Raw genomic sequence first — 15,926 nt, 5'->3', positions numbered from 1 at the left:
AGTTTCGGACCCCTCCCTAAACGCTCTCTGACTGGAATTCCGGCGTGGTGATCGCCGTCGAGTTAAGTGAATGGCATGGGGTAGAGGGTAGTTCCGGCTTGAAGGAAATGCAGCGAATGCATGCAACCACCGTGACCGCCCCCAGCTTCTTCATCGTCATCACCTTCATTATGCACCACCGACACCCTCCGCCGCGATGCCGGCGCTGTCGTCGTCATCCGCTTATCAGCGTGCAGGGAAAGGCAAAAGTTGAAGTCGCGTCCCGAAATGACAAGAATCAACTCAAATCAAGAGTCAGAGATGAAGCCGAGATCAGCAGAGCTTGTCATTGTCGCCGTTCGTTGCTGCCCAGGAAACTCGTTGCAATAAAGCTATAATAGCGCAGGCTGCATGTCGATGATCCAGAAGAACTCCATTCATAATAATCCTATGCTTTTTCCTGTGTTTTCTTCTTGTTGTTCATACAGAAAACACAAGGAGAAGGTGGGGTAGAGGGGGCAAGATGGTGGTCTTGAATTTGGAAAAAGCTGAAGTTGAGCATTTTGCATGTAATCCCGTTGGTAGTTGATGACGGTGAAATGCAAAGTTCAAGATAGTGGCAGGAGAGAGAAGAAATATAAAGGAGAAAGAAAAATGCATGCAAATTATTAAATGAGTCTCCCAGTGTGCCGTGCGCATCCCCGGTTACTGATTCCTTACCGATCGCCCGAGCGTGCTAATCAGCTTGTTGGGTTAAGCAAGTCGGAAATAAAAAGACATTTCAGGCCATGATGAAGCTTAGAGGCGTTTCCTAACGACGTTCAAATCAGACAAATAGTACCTCCCGACCGCGCCTGGTCGTTGATGCCCGGTCGTGCACCGTAGTCGTTCCCAAGTTTGCTCGGGCTTGATCTTCGAGCGCTCGTGCCGTAGGAAGCTGTGGTTCTCATTACTTGCACTGATCGCTCTCATGGACCGGTCGTCGTGGGCTCTGGTGTTGCAGTCCCTCCCGAGCCAGCGGTCGAAACCAAGCTCCGGACGGCTTATCAACCAAGCGTAGTGGCGAACCGTCATACGGTCGACTTTCCCGAACACACCATATGCCGGACATTGATCCCGACCGGCCTCCGCAAGCTGTAGCCATGTACCTAGTTTTATCTGCTAGTGTTGATGATGGGTGGGTTTTGCAGATTGCAAGAAGCAGTGATTACCGTAGAGTTCCCGATTAGCGTGAAAGTCCTTGATCCTAGCGTAGATTTCCCGAGCACCACCAAGAAACATTGTCGAGCGCAAATCCCTTCCGGTCGTTTACAGGTCAGCAGGGGAAATATTAGTGAGATCATGGAGCATGCTGATCGACACCCGCGTGTCAAGGTCTTTCCCGATCGCCCCGCTCGCGTCTACCGCCGAACCGATCGCCATTCGAGCACCATAATTTCTCCCGACCGCCGTGTCTTGAGCGACCCCGGAGCAGATTGATCGACATCCGGGCGTCACGATCTCTCCCGACCGCCACCGTTCGCGTCTATCGTCGAGAAATCCGTGCCCCGAGCAGATAGTAAGCAAAATCCTGATTGTGGCTGAGACTCCGTTCCATTCGCATCCCAATTCTAATTTGGATCGGTGAAATAAAGGCAAGACTGCAAGAGTTGAATTTTATAAATTTGTACTCTAATTTTATAATGTAATTTTCAAATTACAGAATTTATATAGGCTAAGTTTTAGTTCGTGCAAGTTATAGGCCCAACCTTAGAAAATTGTATTAGACTATAAGTGGTAAGGGCCATAGCTTTATATTTAGAAATTTGTAATAATTAGAATATAATTGTAATAAGTCCGGTTAGGTCGGTATTCCCACCACCGGCACTTAGAGCCCGGTCAGGTCGGCCCCGCTACCGTCGGCATAGTAAAGTCAGGAAAATTGTCCCGGCCTCAAGTCCTACTAAGTAGGCAATTCTGGTCTACCGACCGCAAAGTCGCTTAAACTTGTACCGACCGCAAAGTCGTTTAAACTTCCGGCCTTGTTGCCCGAACAACCACAATGTCGTCTTCTTCTCTTTTAGTCCGACCGGCAATTGACCGACCGTCATAGCCGCTCGGACTCGGGGGGTTATACGCATTCTTTCGCGTTCCCCTTTCCTCTTTTAGTCCGACTGGCAATTGACCGACCGTCATAGCCGCTCGGACCCGGGGGGCTACAGGCGTTCCTTTCGCGTTTCCCCTCTTCTCTTTTAGTCCGACCGGCAATTGACCGACCGTCATAGCCGCTCGGACTCGGGGGGTTATACGCGTTCTTTCGCGTTCCCCTTTCCTCTTTTAGTCCGACCGTCATAGCCGCTCGGACTCGGGGGGTTATACGCGTTCTTTCGCGTTCCCCTTTCCTCTTTTAGTCCGACCGGCAATTGACCGACCGTCATAGCCGCTCGGACTCGGGGGGCTACACGCGTTCTTTCGCGTTCCCCTCTTCTCTTTTAGTCCGACCGGCAATCGAACGACCGTCATAGCCGCTCGGACTCGGGGGGCTACACGCGTCTTTTCGCGTTCCCCCCTTCTTCTTGTAGTCCGACCGACCGTCATAGTCGCTCGGACTCGGGGGGCTATACACGCGTTCCTTTCGCGTTTCCCCTTTTCTCTTTTAGTCCGACCGGCAATTGACCGACCGTCATAGCCGCTCGGACTCGGGGGGTTATACGCGTTCTTTCGCGTTCCCCTTTCCTCTTTTAGTCCGACCGGCAATTGACCGACCGTCATAGCCGCTCGGACTCGGGGGGCTAGGTATAGCCACCACCGTCGCTCTACGTCTGGTCGGCATCATTGCCACCGCCGGCGCTCTACGCTCGGTTAGGCTGGCATAGCCACCATCGGCGCTCTAGGCATAGCCACCACCGGCGCTCTACGCCCGGTTAGCTGGCGCTCTACGCCCGGTTGGTATCATTGCCACCGCCAGCGTTCTACGCCCGGTTAGGTCGGCATAGCTGCCACCGGTGCTTTAAGTGCGGTCCGGTCAGCATCATTGCCACCACCGGCGCTCTACGCCTGGTTAGGTTGGCATAGCCACCACCGGCGCTCTATGCTCGGTTTGGTTGGCATAGCCACCACCGGCGCTCTACGCCCGTTCGGCGTCATTGCCACCGCCGGCGCTCTACGCCCGGTTAGGTTGGCATAGCCACCGCCGGCGCTCTACGCCCAGTCGGCCGAAGTATAGTTTGATGCATCGGCATCGTGAGTTCAGTCGATTCATTTACAGATTGCGATTAAAGTTGTAAAGCAAACTCGGAAATCTATCATATCTACTATCTTATGTTGACGATTCTCGCAACTAAGGGAGTGAAGGGCTACATCGGTAGTAGCTCGTCGCTCTCCCGCGTAGATCGACCTTCCCGGTCTCCTAGTGTTAAGTCATAGAAAGTTTGATCCCCAAATCGTAAATAAATCCGACCTCCCGGTCGGCAGACCGGTAAAGTAGACCTCTAGATCGCAGCTAACCCGATCTCCAGATCTTAGCTAGCTTCCCGGTCGTTCGTCCCGTAAAGGTTCGACCTCTCGAATCATGTTGCAAAACCGACCCCTAGGTCGGGCAACTCCCTTTTTTAGTCCACCAGACTGTGTTTAGCGTTGTGCTCTTTTTTCCTTAGCTAAAGTTTTTCCCATTGGGTTTTTTATTAGCCTAAGGTTTTTAACGAGGCAACCGGCGCAAGTCACGGACCGTGTGATCAGTTTTCCAGCCCGAATCCTTCCTCGCTAACTCATCGTCAGGGCACGGACTGGGGGGGCTTCATGATGGGGAATATACCCCGGGTTCAGGCTCCCCGTACGCTCCGTACTCCTATTTGGGTCGGGTCAAACGGTTCGGGTCAAGGTGGTTCGGGTCAAGGTCAAACCCGACTTGGGTTGACCTATATAAGGGCTTTTAACCCTTCATTTATGGGGGGGGGGGGGGGGGGGGGGGGGGGGTCCTCCCTTTCACTTCCACTACACACTCTCTCTCTAGCTAAGGCTCTCCCTTCTCTCTAAACATGCAAGAAGAACACATATGAATAAAATACCACTTTGAGCTATATCTCCCTTGTTCATACACATTACTTACATACATACATCCTACGTACACGGGTATTAACAGTATCATTTTGGCGCCGTCTGTGGGGACCGTGACAAAGAGTTACGTTTTTACCAACAAGCAAAGAGCAAGAGCTACAAAAAAAGAGTTACGTTTTTACCAACAAGCAAAGAGCAAGAGCTACAAAAAATTCTGGGAATTGGGAGAAAATCTGGAATATCTGGAATTTGCAAGAAATTACTACAAATTACTACAAATTTTGGAAATGGAGTGGGGTTCGAACCCAGACGCTCGGATTACCAGACAAGAGCCCCAACCACTCCATCACTCACTCTGTTTTTGCCATGTCTGAGATTTAGTAGAACTCATATTTGTCTTTTGGCTTCCAGATTCCTCTCAACATGCAGCCTGAGTTGTCATCTTCATTCAGCTGCATCATCGCCTTTCTTACAGGCTTTTCCGCCGTTGATAAACGTCCAGCGGGCAATTTGTTATTTCTTTTATTTTGTAGTAGATGTATATAGGTTTTATCATCTGTAATTGCATCCAATGTAAACACCTAGTTCAGCCTCTGTATCAGATGCGATCTCGACATCATCATCATCATAATTCGTGACCTCAGTTTCGGACCCCTCCCTAAACGCTCTCTGACTGGAATTCCGGCGTGGTGATCGCCGTCGAGTTAAGTGAATGGCATGGGGGTAGAGGGTAGTTCCGGCTTGAAGGAAATGCAGCGAATGCATGCAACCACCGTGACCGCCCCCAGCTTCTTCATCGTCATCACCTTCGTTATGCACCACCGACACCCTCCGCCGCGATGCCGGCGCTGTCGTCGTCATCCGCTTATCAAAGATATAATATCCATATAATCTGAAATATGACTATTAATCAAATAAGGTAATATTATATTTCACAATTCAAACCTCAAACCAAACACATGATAATTTTATATATTCTCAAAATTTTACATTGGTCGTGTTTGGTAAAAAATTGGCCTATAGGCCAATTTTGGCTTTTTGATCATTATTAATTGTTTGATTTAGTTAAAATATCAATATAAATGTTTGGTTAATTAGCTTTTTGTAACACTTCAAAAGGCTAAAATTCAAAAAGTTACTCCAAACAACTTTTTTAATTAGTTTTTTGAGAAAAGAAATTATACCAAACAGCTATCAGCTAACAGCTAATTTACCAATCACTTTTCTACAATCAGCCAATGTTATCAACTTACAATCAGCCAATGTTATCAACTATTTATACTTTCTAATTAACACAATCAGCTAACATCAAACAGTTATCAGCTAACAGTCATTTTACTAAACATGGCCATTACCTTTTTTGTGGTGATTCAATTAATCCAAGATTTCGTGAACCAAACACCTTTTTAGAAGTATATGACATTTGTAATTCTGCATTGTAAAATTTTCCATAAAACTTATATTTTACTAACAGAAGCATAGGTTACCGATAATTTGAACCTTAACGATTATTCTCTAGCCTAGTAACAGGAGAATATGGGTCATTGAACAATGAGATTTTACTTAGCTTTTGAGTTTTTCTTTCCAGTCCCAAGGGTTCTTTAGAGAAAAAGTTGGGAAATGGAACCAGGATATGAAATCATCAGCGTATCAAACAGGGATATAGTGTTCCCATAAATAACATCAAATGGACCAGACACGAGTACAACATCCAACCCGCCATAGGTTGGAATGAGAAAAGCCGAAGAAAAAAGAAAAAGAAAAAAAGGTAGAATATAATGTTGAGCATGTAATATAAAAATATAAATGTGTAATTTAACTATAAGCTTAGATTTTTAATTGAGATAGAATACATGCTTCAATTTATCATTCATGTTATAATGCTGAAGACAGGAAGAGATAACCCCATCAACTCAAAGATGACTCCTCAAAATTTGTCTAGCTGACCACCATTTACTACAAATAATTCCCTAGACCACCACCTATTCCTCTGAATATCATGTACTAATTTTAGGACTGCAAAGTACAAACCAGCCCAAGACATGATGAGTGGATTAATGAAGTTGTGGTGGTACGAAGGGCAAATTATACCATACACCAGGGTTCACTATGCATTACGGACTATAGTTCAAAATGACATTTAGATTATGTGTCTGCAGTTAACAAATTATGGAGTATGTATCTATAAATAAATTAAGGATATATAATATGTTAACTATAGGTACATAATTTATTAATTATATGCACATAATATAGTAACTGCAGGTACATAATATGTTAATTGTAATAGACACATAGTTTATTAAATGGAAGTACATAATAGCAAATACATAATTTGAATGCCGTTTTGATCAAGGGTCTACAATGCAAGGTGAACTTTGATACATGATATAACAATTGGTTACGAAGAATTGTGCAACAATTATACTATGGACCGCGGTCCACAAAGCTTTGTGGACTATGGTCCAAAATGGCAGACACTATAGTGTATCTAAACTGATACTGTCTCACGTATTATTTTTATTTTATATTATCAAATGAAACTGCAATTGAATTGAAATGAAACTGTAGTTGTGTTGAAATGAAACTGAATAACAATTTCACATATTTGAGTGTATATTGTTGAGCGAAACTGTAGTTATATCAAAATGATACTGTAGTTGTGTTGAAATGAAACTGCACTGCATATTTGATGACCGGAGCACAATATAATTTGTCAGAATTGTTGGCTTGGCCTAGGGTGGGGAGATTTGGCCCAAAGGAGTTGAATGGCCATGTGAAAAATGGAGAATAAGGAAATAGATCTAATAAGGAATTTACTTGTGTACTTGGAGTCAAAACTATGATAGTTTAAAGTGTAAATGTGTAATATAAAGAGCAAAAGTCAAATAACTCATTGACTATTAATAACTTCAAATATGAGAGAAAAAAAAAATGGTCATTTGAGGATCATATGAGATATATGACCATAGAATTTTATGGTGCTCTGATCTGAATCATAGTATAGCTTATGTTTATTTTGGGTACACAAGCAAACACAACTCCCTTGGTGGACCAAGAGAGAAAAAAACTAATGACCTTAATTTTGGAGGAAATTAAAATACATATATATATGTTAAATAAGCTATTAATTAATGGAGAAATGATGATCCATCAAGTTGTGGCAATGCAGTAAGGCTCCCATGGTAGCAATGACCTCCTGGATTCTTTGCATCCTCTCAAAATGTTATTCGCCGCCATGCTTCCTCTCAAGAGCACCCCTCTGTGTTTCTGCTCATATCCTGCAACTTTTGGACTTTCAACAACGTTGTTGTTGCTGTTGATGATGTTCTTGAGGTTGTTTGTTGCGCCACCGCCGCCGCCGCCTTTGCATTGTTCAGTGTCGATTATCACGCTTGCAACTGTGGGTTTCTTCCTCCAGAAGTAGTCGTAGGTGTTGACGAAGCCGGCGGCCGGGATTAGCCCTGCAACTCCCGCCGGCGGCGGTGGTGGAAGTGGAGTAATGATGAGATCCTCCTTCTCCTCCTCCATCAAATCCACTGTCTTGTTGTTAACCCAGAATGTGTTTTTCTTGAATTCCTTCATAAATGGTGGAGCTGACATAATTGGCAAATTTGAATTTAATCCCATTTCTTTAGTCAATTCTTGCTCATCATCATCTTCTTCTTCATCATCATCGTCAGTAAGAACAGAATCATCGGTTTCTCCGAAACTGTCAAACACTTGTGTGGGTTCATCTCTGTCCCCTGTCTCTTCTGAGGCGGAGCCGGCGTTGACAAGGGTGAGGAGAAGGCGGCCGTCGTGTCGTTGGGCGTGGAGATAGTCTTGCGGGGGGACAGAAACGGCTTCAAGAATCAGGCGACCATTCTGCCGGCGAGAGAGCACTTGAAGGGACGCCTTATTCTTAGCCAGAGAAGGCAGAGGAGGAGGGAAAGATCTGGGCGGCGATCGCTTGCTATAGCTATGCTTCACAGTTAATTCAGCTTCAAAAGAGTGATGAGAGGTTATTTCTTGGTCTTCTTTCTCCTCTTCTTCTTCATCGCCGGATTCCGGCGGAGAGTTGGAGGAGGAGAAGCCGTCGGAGCCGGTCTCAGAGCCGAGGCTTTCAGTGCAAATCTCCAGGCTTTTCTCGCTCAAAGAGCTAGCCGTTCTTCTCTTCACGAGCGGATGAACATAAGGGGGAGGAAGATTGGAAGAATCTTCATCAGTTTTTTGTGACACCAGAATCGAGCTCCAAGATTCGCATGACCTTAATGCCGGCTTTAGAGGAATCGGAAGCTGCTTCTGAGCGGCTTGGATTGCTCTCCAAACCTCATCTTGCCCGGGCCTGCTCAGCTCATCCTCTTCATGCCCGTCGGCGGCGAACTCGCCGGAGGAACCCACCTTCTTCACGCCCGCCGCCGGGAACCCCGAGAACCCATTCTGCGACAGCCATTTCTTCGACGACATATCAGCTGAGAGAGTTCTTCTTATGGAGGCTGCCGCAGATGCTTCTGACCCCAGAATCGACCCTATGCCTTGTTTAGCCTTCTTCGCCGGCGGCGGCGGCGGCGGCAGCGCCGCCGCCGCCGCCACTCCCTCCGCCCCATCTAAGTTGAAGTTCTTGATCACACCAGACATCTTAGCTTCTTCAAAATTCCAAACAATATTTGCTAACTGTATTGTATCTTAATGTTCCTCTGCAAAAAGTTTAATCGATAATAATGAGAAAAAAGATTATATATATATATATATATATATATATATATATATATATATATATATATATAGATCTGACCGATTGCATACACAGCTAACAAAGTTTCAAGTTACGATGCCAAAATGCTAACACTTGCAAAGATGATCATGCAAGTAGTGACAAAGGTGACAGTGGATGGATGTGATGCTTCAAATCTATACTTATAAGAATAATAATAAAAAAAAAAATTGTTACCTCAAGCCAAGAAAAGCATCCAAGAGAGATCGAAACGAATTTAAGATTGAGTCGAGGTTACTGGTAAACGAAATAAATGTTGGTTTGGTTGGAGGCTTATGGTATGGAATGGAATGCCTCTATGGGTTGATGGCAAGTATGAAGGTTCGGGGGGTGTGTGTTGGGGTATTTGTAGGAGCAAAGAATGCTTGTTGCAATGGAACCTTTCTCAAGGGACCCCCTCAAACGCCACTATGAAAAGACATTTTTTTTTTTTCTTCCCCTTTTTCATTTCTCATTGTTTTATTTTTTGCCCTTTTTTTTGGTACACAAAATTTCAATTGAGAAGATGCTTCCAATGAGAATCAAATGTATTACTTCTTTTAAGCATAGTAAAATGGTTCATACCAATTAGATGTGACTGGAAAATCAAGTCAACAGATCAAAATTTGGTAAAAATATTGTTTTGATATTGGTTTCCCGCGAAAACCATAGGTCTGGTATCTGGCGAAAACCAGCATTATATTTACTGCAACACTTGTTTTGGAGTAATGTTACAAAAAGAAAAGGGAATGGGGTATGGGGTAGAAGATTACAAGCGTTACATAGATAAGAGGGCATGCAACACTTGTTTTCACCTGCCGCTTTGTGTGTCTGAACTTTCTCTTTCAATGATGGTTTAATTTGCAGTATGACATTTGTAGTGCTATATATAATATATGCTTTCTAAGAAATTTCTTTGTCGTTGTTTTTTTTGGCAAGTTACCAAGTTTACGTGTGTTTCTTTCCCAAAGCTGCATGCTATTTCTTATCTCTTAACTATATCAATTAATGTTGTTGGTGTAAAATTGACTAGAGCCATCATGTACCAACATGATGACGAGATATATAATAATCTTTTTTGTTTTTAATTAATTAAGTGAAGTTGTAATTACATTATTATTGATGTCTTAATAAATGTACAAATGGTTGAAGAGACTAAGGAGTGAAGATTGAAAGATGGTCGTTGATTCACACTAATTTACCTATATATATATCTTATACGAGTGAAAGTCATTTATAAGAGTTAATACCTAATATAGTCATCGACTATTGTAATTTTATTCAATTTAGTCCTAAATGACTTTTTGTGCTTAATTTAGTCATCGACTTTGATGATTTTACACAATTTAAACCTTTGTTAAAAATTCTGTTAGTAGACGTTTAAAAATAGGACCCTAATGGTAATTTCTCATCCTTTATCCCATTTGAGATGATTCTTTTTCTTCCCCTTATTAAGATTCACGCAAATATATAAATCTTCATACCCAAATATTTATTTACTCTATATTTATTTATTTAGGGTTGAAGTTGATTTGGGTAGAAGATTTGCATTTTTGCGTAGATCTTAATAAGGGGAAGAAGAAGGAATCATACCAAATGGGATGAAGAATGATAAATTACTATTAGGACCCTATTTATAACAGTTAACTAATAAAATTTTTAACAAATGACTAAATTGTGTAAAATCATCAAAGTTGAAGACTAAATTTAACACAAAAAGTCATTTAAAACTAAATTGAGTAAAACCACTATAGTTGAAGACTATATTGGATATTAACTCCATTTATAATGTTTTGAGACTTTTTATTTATTTATAGTAAAAGAAAGGTCGTTAGTCAAACCTTACAACTTGCTACAACAAACTAACATCGTGGGAGGTTATTGACCGGATTAGATAGTATGGTATGCTAGTTTGTTAGCTAGATATAATGATGCCGTGCATATTTTGACACTGCACAATTGATATACCTCGGACCAGGGTATACTTTATATTCTGAATTCTGATATAAAAATTGTTATGTATTAACATATTATATGTCTTCAGTTAATAAATTATGTGCATGTAAATAAATTAAAGACACATAATATGTTTAATCGTAGATAGATAATCTGCAGTTAATTTATTATGTGCATGTAGTTAGAATTTATGTGCCTTTAATTTATTTATACGCATATAATTTGTTAACTAAAGACATATAATATATTAAGTGTAGATACATTATCTGAATGTCATTTTAGACCAAGGTCCACAAAACAAGGTGAATCCAGTCCATGGTATAATTTGCCATTTTGACATCACTAACCTATTCGAGATTGAGATGTGGAGCTTGGAAATCACATTTGGAAAATCCTTTTAATTATTATTATAAAGTTAAATAAGAGTGAAAAGCACTTTCAAAGTTGACTTCTCATAATTTTTCCTTTAATAAATTTTAGTTAAGTCAAACAACACTATAGTTCGTGTGAAGAATGAAAAATGAGAGAAAAGAAAATAGATCAGAGCAAAAAGCTTCAATTTTCCATTTTTCCTTGCTTGAATAAGAAGCAAAGTAAAGATGAAAAACCTTTTATTGAATATTTTCTACTTAATAAAATGGAAAGGAAATCAAAAGAAAAAAAAAATAAATAAACACTCTAAAGTAAAATAAAAAATAATAATATAATTCATACAACCATACTCTTCTCACTTGAAACAATATTTTTGGTTATTATGTATGTATATAAAAATTTTAATTGAGATGAAACAATTATTTCCTCTGAATATATAATAGTTTTAATTTGGCGCAAATATGGCAGGATTCTGAGAAGATATGTAGGAATTAGGAAGTTGTTTTATGGAGCAAAATGAAAGTTAGTTGTAAGGCAGAAATTCTTCTTTTATGTATTTAAACAATGGGGATGGGAGAATATTGATGCACTGGCACTAGCTTGCAATTAAGGATAGACCTAAGAACATGCAATTCCATCTCTCACTCTCTCAGACCAAACATGGCTTTTCATCTGACAAGATTAATATTAGTAACATTAATACATGCAACGTAATTATTGATTTTTTTTTTGTTTTATTTATTTATTTATTTTTTATTTTGTGAGGATAGGAATTTGTGGGTACTAGCTATATAAAAACATGAGATCAGAGGTAAATTTCACTAGGAAGATCATGTGAAATTAGTTTGACCAAAAAATATATTGATAAGAATCAAACTCTTAATCATCTTGTACAAAAATCATGCTCCTCCAACTTGACTACTGCAAATTATAAAGTGGACCATGATCAACATTGTAAGGTAAACCACTAATGTATGTTTGTTTTTAATATACTCGAGGTTCATTTTTACTATATTAAATATTCATTTTTAGATAATACACTAAAAATGAACTTGCAAAAAAGAACATTTAGTACACTAAAAATGAATAACCAGTTTGGTTGGCGTGCACTCTTGTCCCTTAAGAGAGGTCGGGAGTTCGAACCCCTTTGGTATGGAAAAACCAATCTGGCCAGCACTTTGCCCCTTAGTTGGACGGGCCCGGTGTGAACGGGGATTAGTCTAAGTAAAAAAAAAAAACACTAAAAATGAATATGTATGTTCAATCCTTATATCGTGCGCCCCACCCACCCTACACATAATGGGGTTTTGGCTGTTTGGACAGATGGAGTGACGTCAGCAATTGAAACGCGCGCGTTTTGTGCTTGGGCGCACATTGCTATGTATGTCGTGGTGCACAATATAAATTGCCATGTATGTTAATGGATTACCTTATAATGTAGATCATGGTCCATAGTATAATGATTGCTTAGTTAGGCAAATTATGTTGTAGAAACGTGTCTACCTTGCAAGGTGGGAACGGTTGTAGATTCATAATTTCTATATTGTAGATTCATAATTTCTATGCTGTAAATTCATAATTTCTATACTGTAGATTCATGAAATCTATATTGTAGATTCATAATTAATGTACTGTAGATTCATAATTTCTAAACTGTATAGTTATCAAATTATGAACATATAGTTTGTTTTTCTCTCTTTGCAATCAAATTATGAACATATAGATTCATAATTATCTCTCTTTGCAATCACACAGTTTAGAAATTATGAATATACTGTATTTAAATTATGAATCTACAATATAGAAATTATGAATCTACAATAATAAATTATGAATCTACAGTATTAGGTTTGTGAACATGTGAAAGAGCTATATGTTCTTAATTTTATAAATATATGTTCATAATTATAGAGCTATATGTTCATAATTTTTTATGTTCATATATTCAATTGTTGAACTTTGTATTCATAAATCACAAAACTATATGTTCAATAATTATTTTTCAGATTTTCTCGTGTTTGAGTATGTAACGAAAATCAAATCAAAGGAAAATACACATTATGATCAATGGAAGAAAGCATAATTTTGTGGAAAATGCCTTTCTATATTATTACTTATTAGTTGAAAGACATTTTACAAATTCTTTATTTTTCCGTCTCACTTCACTCTCATGTTTATCTCATATTATTAGTTTCTGAAACCAAAAGTTTTTGTTTCTGGAACCAATATTTTGATTTTGGAAATCAAAATTTGATTTACGAAATTAAAATTTGGTTTAGGAAATTAGCTCAATTTATAATCGAGTTTACTCCAACTCTATTTTTTATTGTTTCAATCTTATAAACAAGAAAAACTCTATCTGGTTCATTAGATCAGATACATTAGTTTTGAATAGTTTTCATAAATTTCATTGTATAACATCAAAAGAAGTATTCTTTCTTTCAATATTCTTGTAAAATTTTGGGTTAAAGTGGATATTGGTGATAAGTCTAAAGCATGATCAATTTTACTTATTTGGGGTCGAATGTTCATTTCATTGTTACTTAGTGTACATGCATATGTATATAAATTTATGTATGCAAAGAATGTGGTGTGATGGATTTTGATTTATTTGGATTCTATTCTATGTTGTTGATTGATGATTCTATTTTATTACTATCACTACTAAAATAATAAATATTTCATAACAAATAATTTTATAATATATTTATGTTTATTTTCAAGAAAATAAACTAAACAGGAAAAAAAAAAAAAGACAAAAAAAAGAAGAAGAAGAAGTAAACTCTTAACTTTCAACTAAATAGGAAAAAGATATTTTTTTTTTTTTATCTTGAGTCAAACACCAAATATTTAAAATATTTTTTGAAAAATATGTAATTTTTAAAAAAAATTATTTTTCAAAAAAAAAAAAAGATTTTTCAGATTTATAAACATACAGACCCTAAATGTCCATAATATTATAAAAAGATTCTAAATATGTAAACTATAGTAATTGTTAAATAGGTCTATCGATATTTTAATTACATTAGCCTTTTGAAAGATTCTAAATATTATTTTAATCTGTAAGTAACCAATCCATACATGCATACAACATATTCCCCTCTTAAGTTTACATTACTATTTTTTCCATACTATAATTGCTATGTATTATTTAAATTACTATTTGACATGGAGTTATCTTTTTTTTTTTTTTCTAAAAAAAATATCTATTTATTTTCATTGATTATCTGTAAATGAGTCGACTCCATTACCAGCCATGTAATATAATAATTAATCACTATATAGATGGATTGAATACGAAGAAAAGATTTTTGTAAGAGAATGTAATATTACTCTATTGCCTTATTGATTCATTTTAGTATTTAGAATTCGTAATTAATGGGCAACCAATGGATTAACCCAAAAAAAAAAAAAAAAACAAAAAACAAAAAAAAAAAAACATGTGAAGCACCAAATAAGTATGGAGTACAGATAGCAACAATTCCCTTATCACTATGGACATATTATTCGTGAAAGTGAGAGGTTATGGGAAAAAGCGATGGTTATACATAATTCTTACTCGTTAAGTGCTTGCCTTAATTGGGTTTCAATCTTTCACAATACAATTGCTTCATTGGTGATTTTTTTTTTTTTAATAAGTTGTAATAATTATGATTATTTTTTTAAAGTTTGATAACGTAATACTGAAATTTGAAATATTGGTGTAATCTGAATCATTTTATTTGAATTAGTTTATAATTTTATAAATATTAATCAAATTCATTAAGAACACAACTTGTTTTTTAGGTGAGCTGGTCAAATCACGCTAGCTAATGAATAAAAAGAATTTTATTATTGTGTTAAGATGTGAAAAGTTGTGAACATAAAATCATAAGAGAAAAGATCATATTTTGTAATATAGTTAGTTTATCAGATAATTTTAACTTATTTGACCAACTGTTTGACTTGGTCAAATAATCAATGAGTGTTTGAATAATTATTATTATTATTATTATTATTTTGGGTAACGATTTATTGCTTAAAATGTTAAAATTCAAAAAGCTGCTCAAAGTAACATTTTCGATAAGTTTTTTGATAAAGTCATTTTACATGTAATCAGCTATCAACTAATTTACCAAACATTTTTCTACAATCAAATAATACTATCAACTAGTCAAACCTACTAACGCAATCAGCTAACAACTATTTACCAAACACCCCTAAAAGTAACATTATTCCAACCAAAAGTATTCCTTTGAAAATGAAGTTTGAAACTATCCTTATATAATAAATATTTATACTTATCTTGAATTGGTTGGGAAAGAACTTGTTTAGTAACATTTTATGTTTTCTATTTTCCAAAATTTTTCATGAACAAGGAGAAGTTAGAAGGAAGCAGTAAAAGAAAAAGATGATAAGAAAAAAGTGATTCTGTGAAAAGAGAGAGAGAAAGATTTGAGAACAGTAAAACAAAGTATTTACCGGTATTTTTCATTTGTTTTCATATTTTCTTAAAATTAAAATATTTTCTCTTTTAAGAAAAAAGCAAATTAAACATATTATATTATTTGAATTAACGTGACTCCCATTCATCAGGTACTCATGAATTGACCAACCGTGCACATAATAAAATAAAAAATAAAATAAAAAATAAACTAGTTAATAATCAAATATTAAAAAAATTCAAAGAGGAAGCGTCAGGCCAACTCAAAAAGATGTTAAACAAAATTAATTTCTATTTTGGTTTTTAGATTTATAAGTGCCATTTTATTTTAGTTTTTTTTTTTTAATTTCCTATTGGTCCTAGTATTATTATGACATGATCATTTTTGATCATCTATTCAATCATGTTTAAATAACTTTAAATACG

The 15,926-nt window shown here is 37.6% G+C and overlaps 1 protein-coding gene across 1 annotated transcript; it reads right to left on the bottom strand.

Annotated features, from left to right (window-relative positions):
- Window positions 1-6,886: 6,886 nt before the first annotated feature.
- Window positions 6,887-9,078, bottom strand: LOC109192757 (protein FAF-like, chloroplastic). Its single transcript, XM_019343459.1, has 2 exons — window positions 8,948-9,078; window positions 6,887-8,693 (listed from the first exon to the last, which is right to left on the bottom strand). Exon 2 carries the CDS (start codon window positions 8,632-8,634, stop codon window positions 7,168-7,170), a length of 1,467 nt encoding a protein of 488 aa, XP_019199004.1. The 5' UTR covers window positions 8,635-8,693; window positions 8,948-9,078; the 3' UTR covers window positions 6,887-7,167.
- Between the last annotated feature and the right edge of the window lie 6,848 nt (window positions 9,079-15,926).

The sequence above is a fragment of the Ipomoea nil genome, unplaced genomic scaffold, assembly GCF_001879475.1.
Source record: "Ipomoea nil cultivar Tokyo-kokei standard unplaced genomic scaffold, Asagao_1.1 scaffold1834, whole genome shotgun sequence".
NCBI lineage: Eukaryota > Viridiplantae > Streptophyta > Magnoliopsida > Solanales > Convolvulaceae > Ipomoea > Ipomoea nil.
Note: the sequence above shows the minus strand (reverse complement) of the source record. Positions and strands in the feature narration are given on the sequence as shown.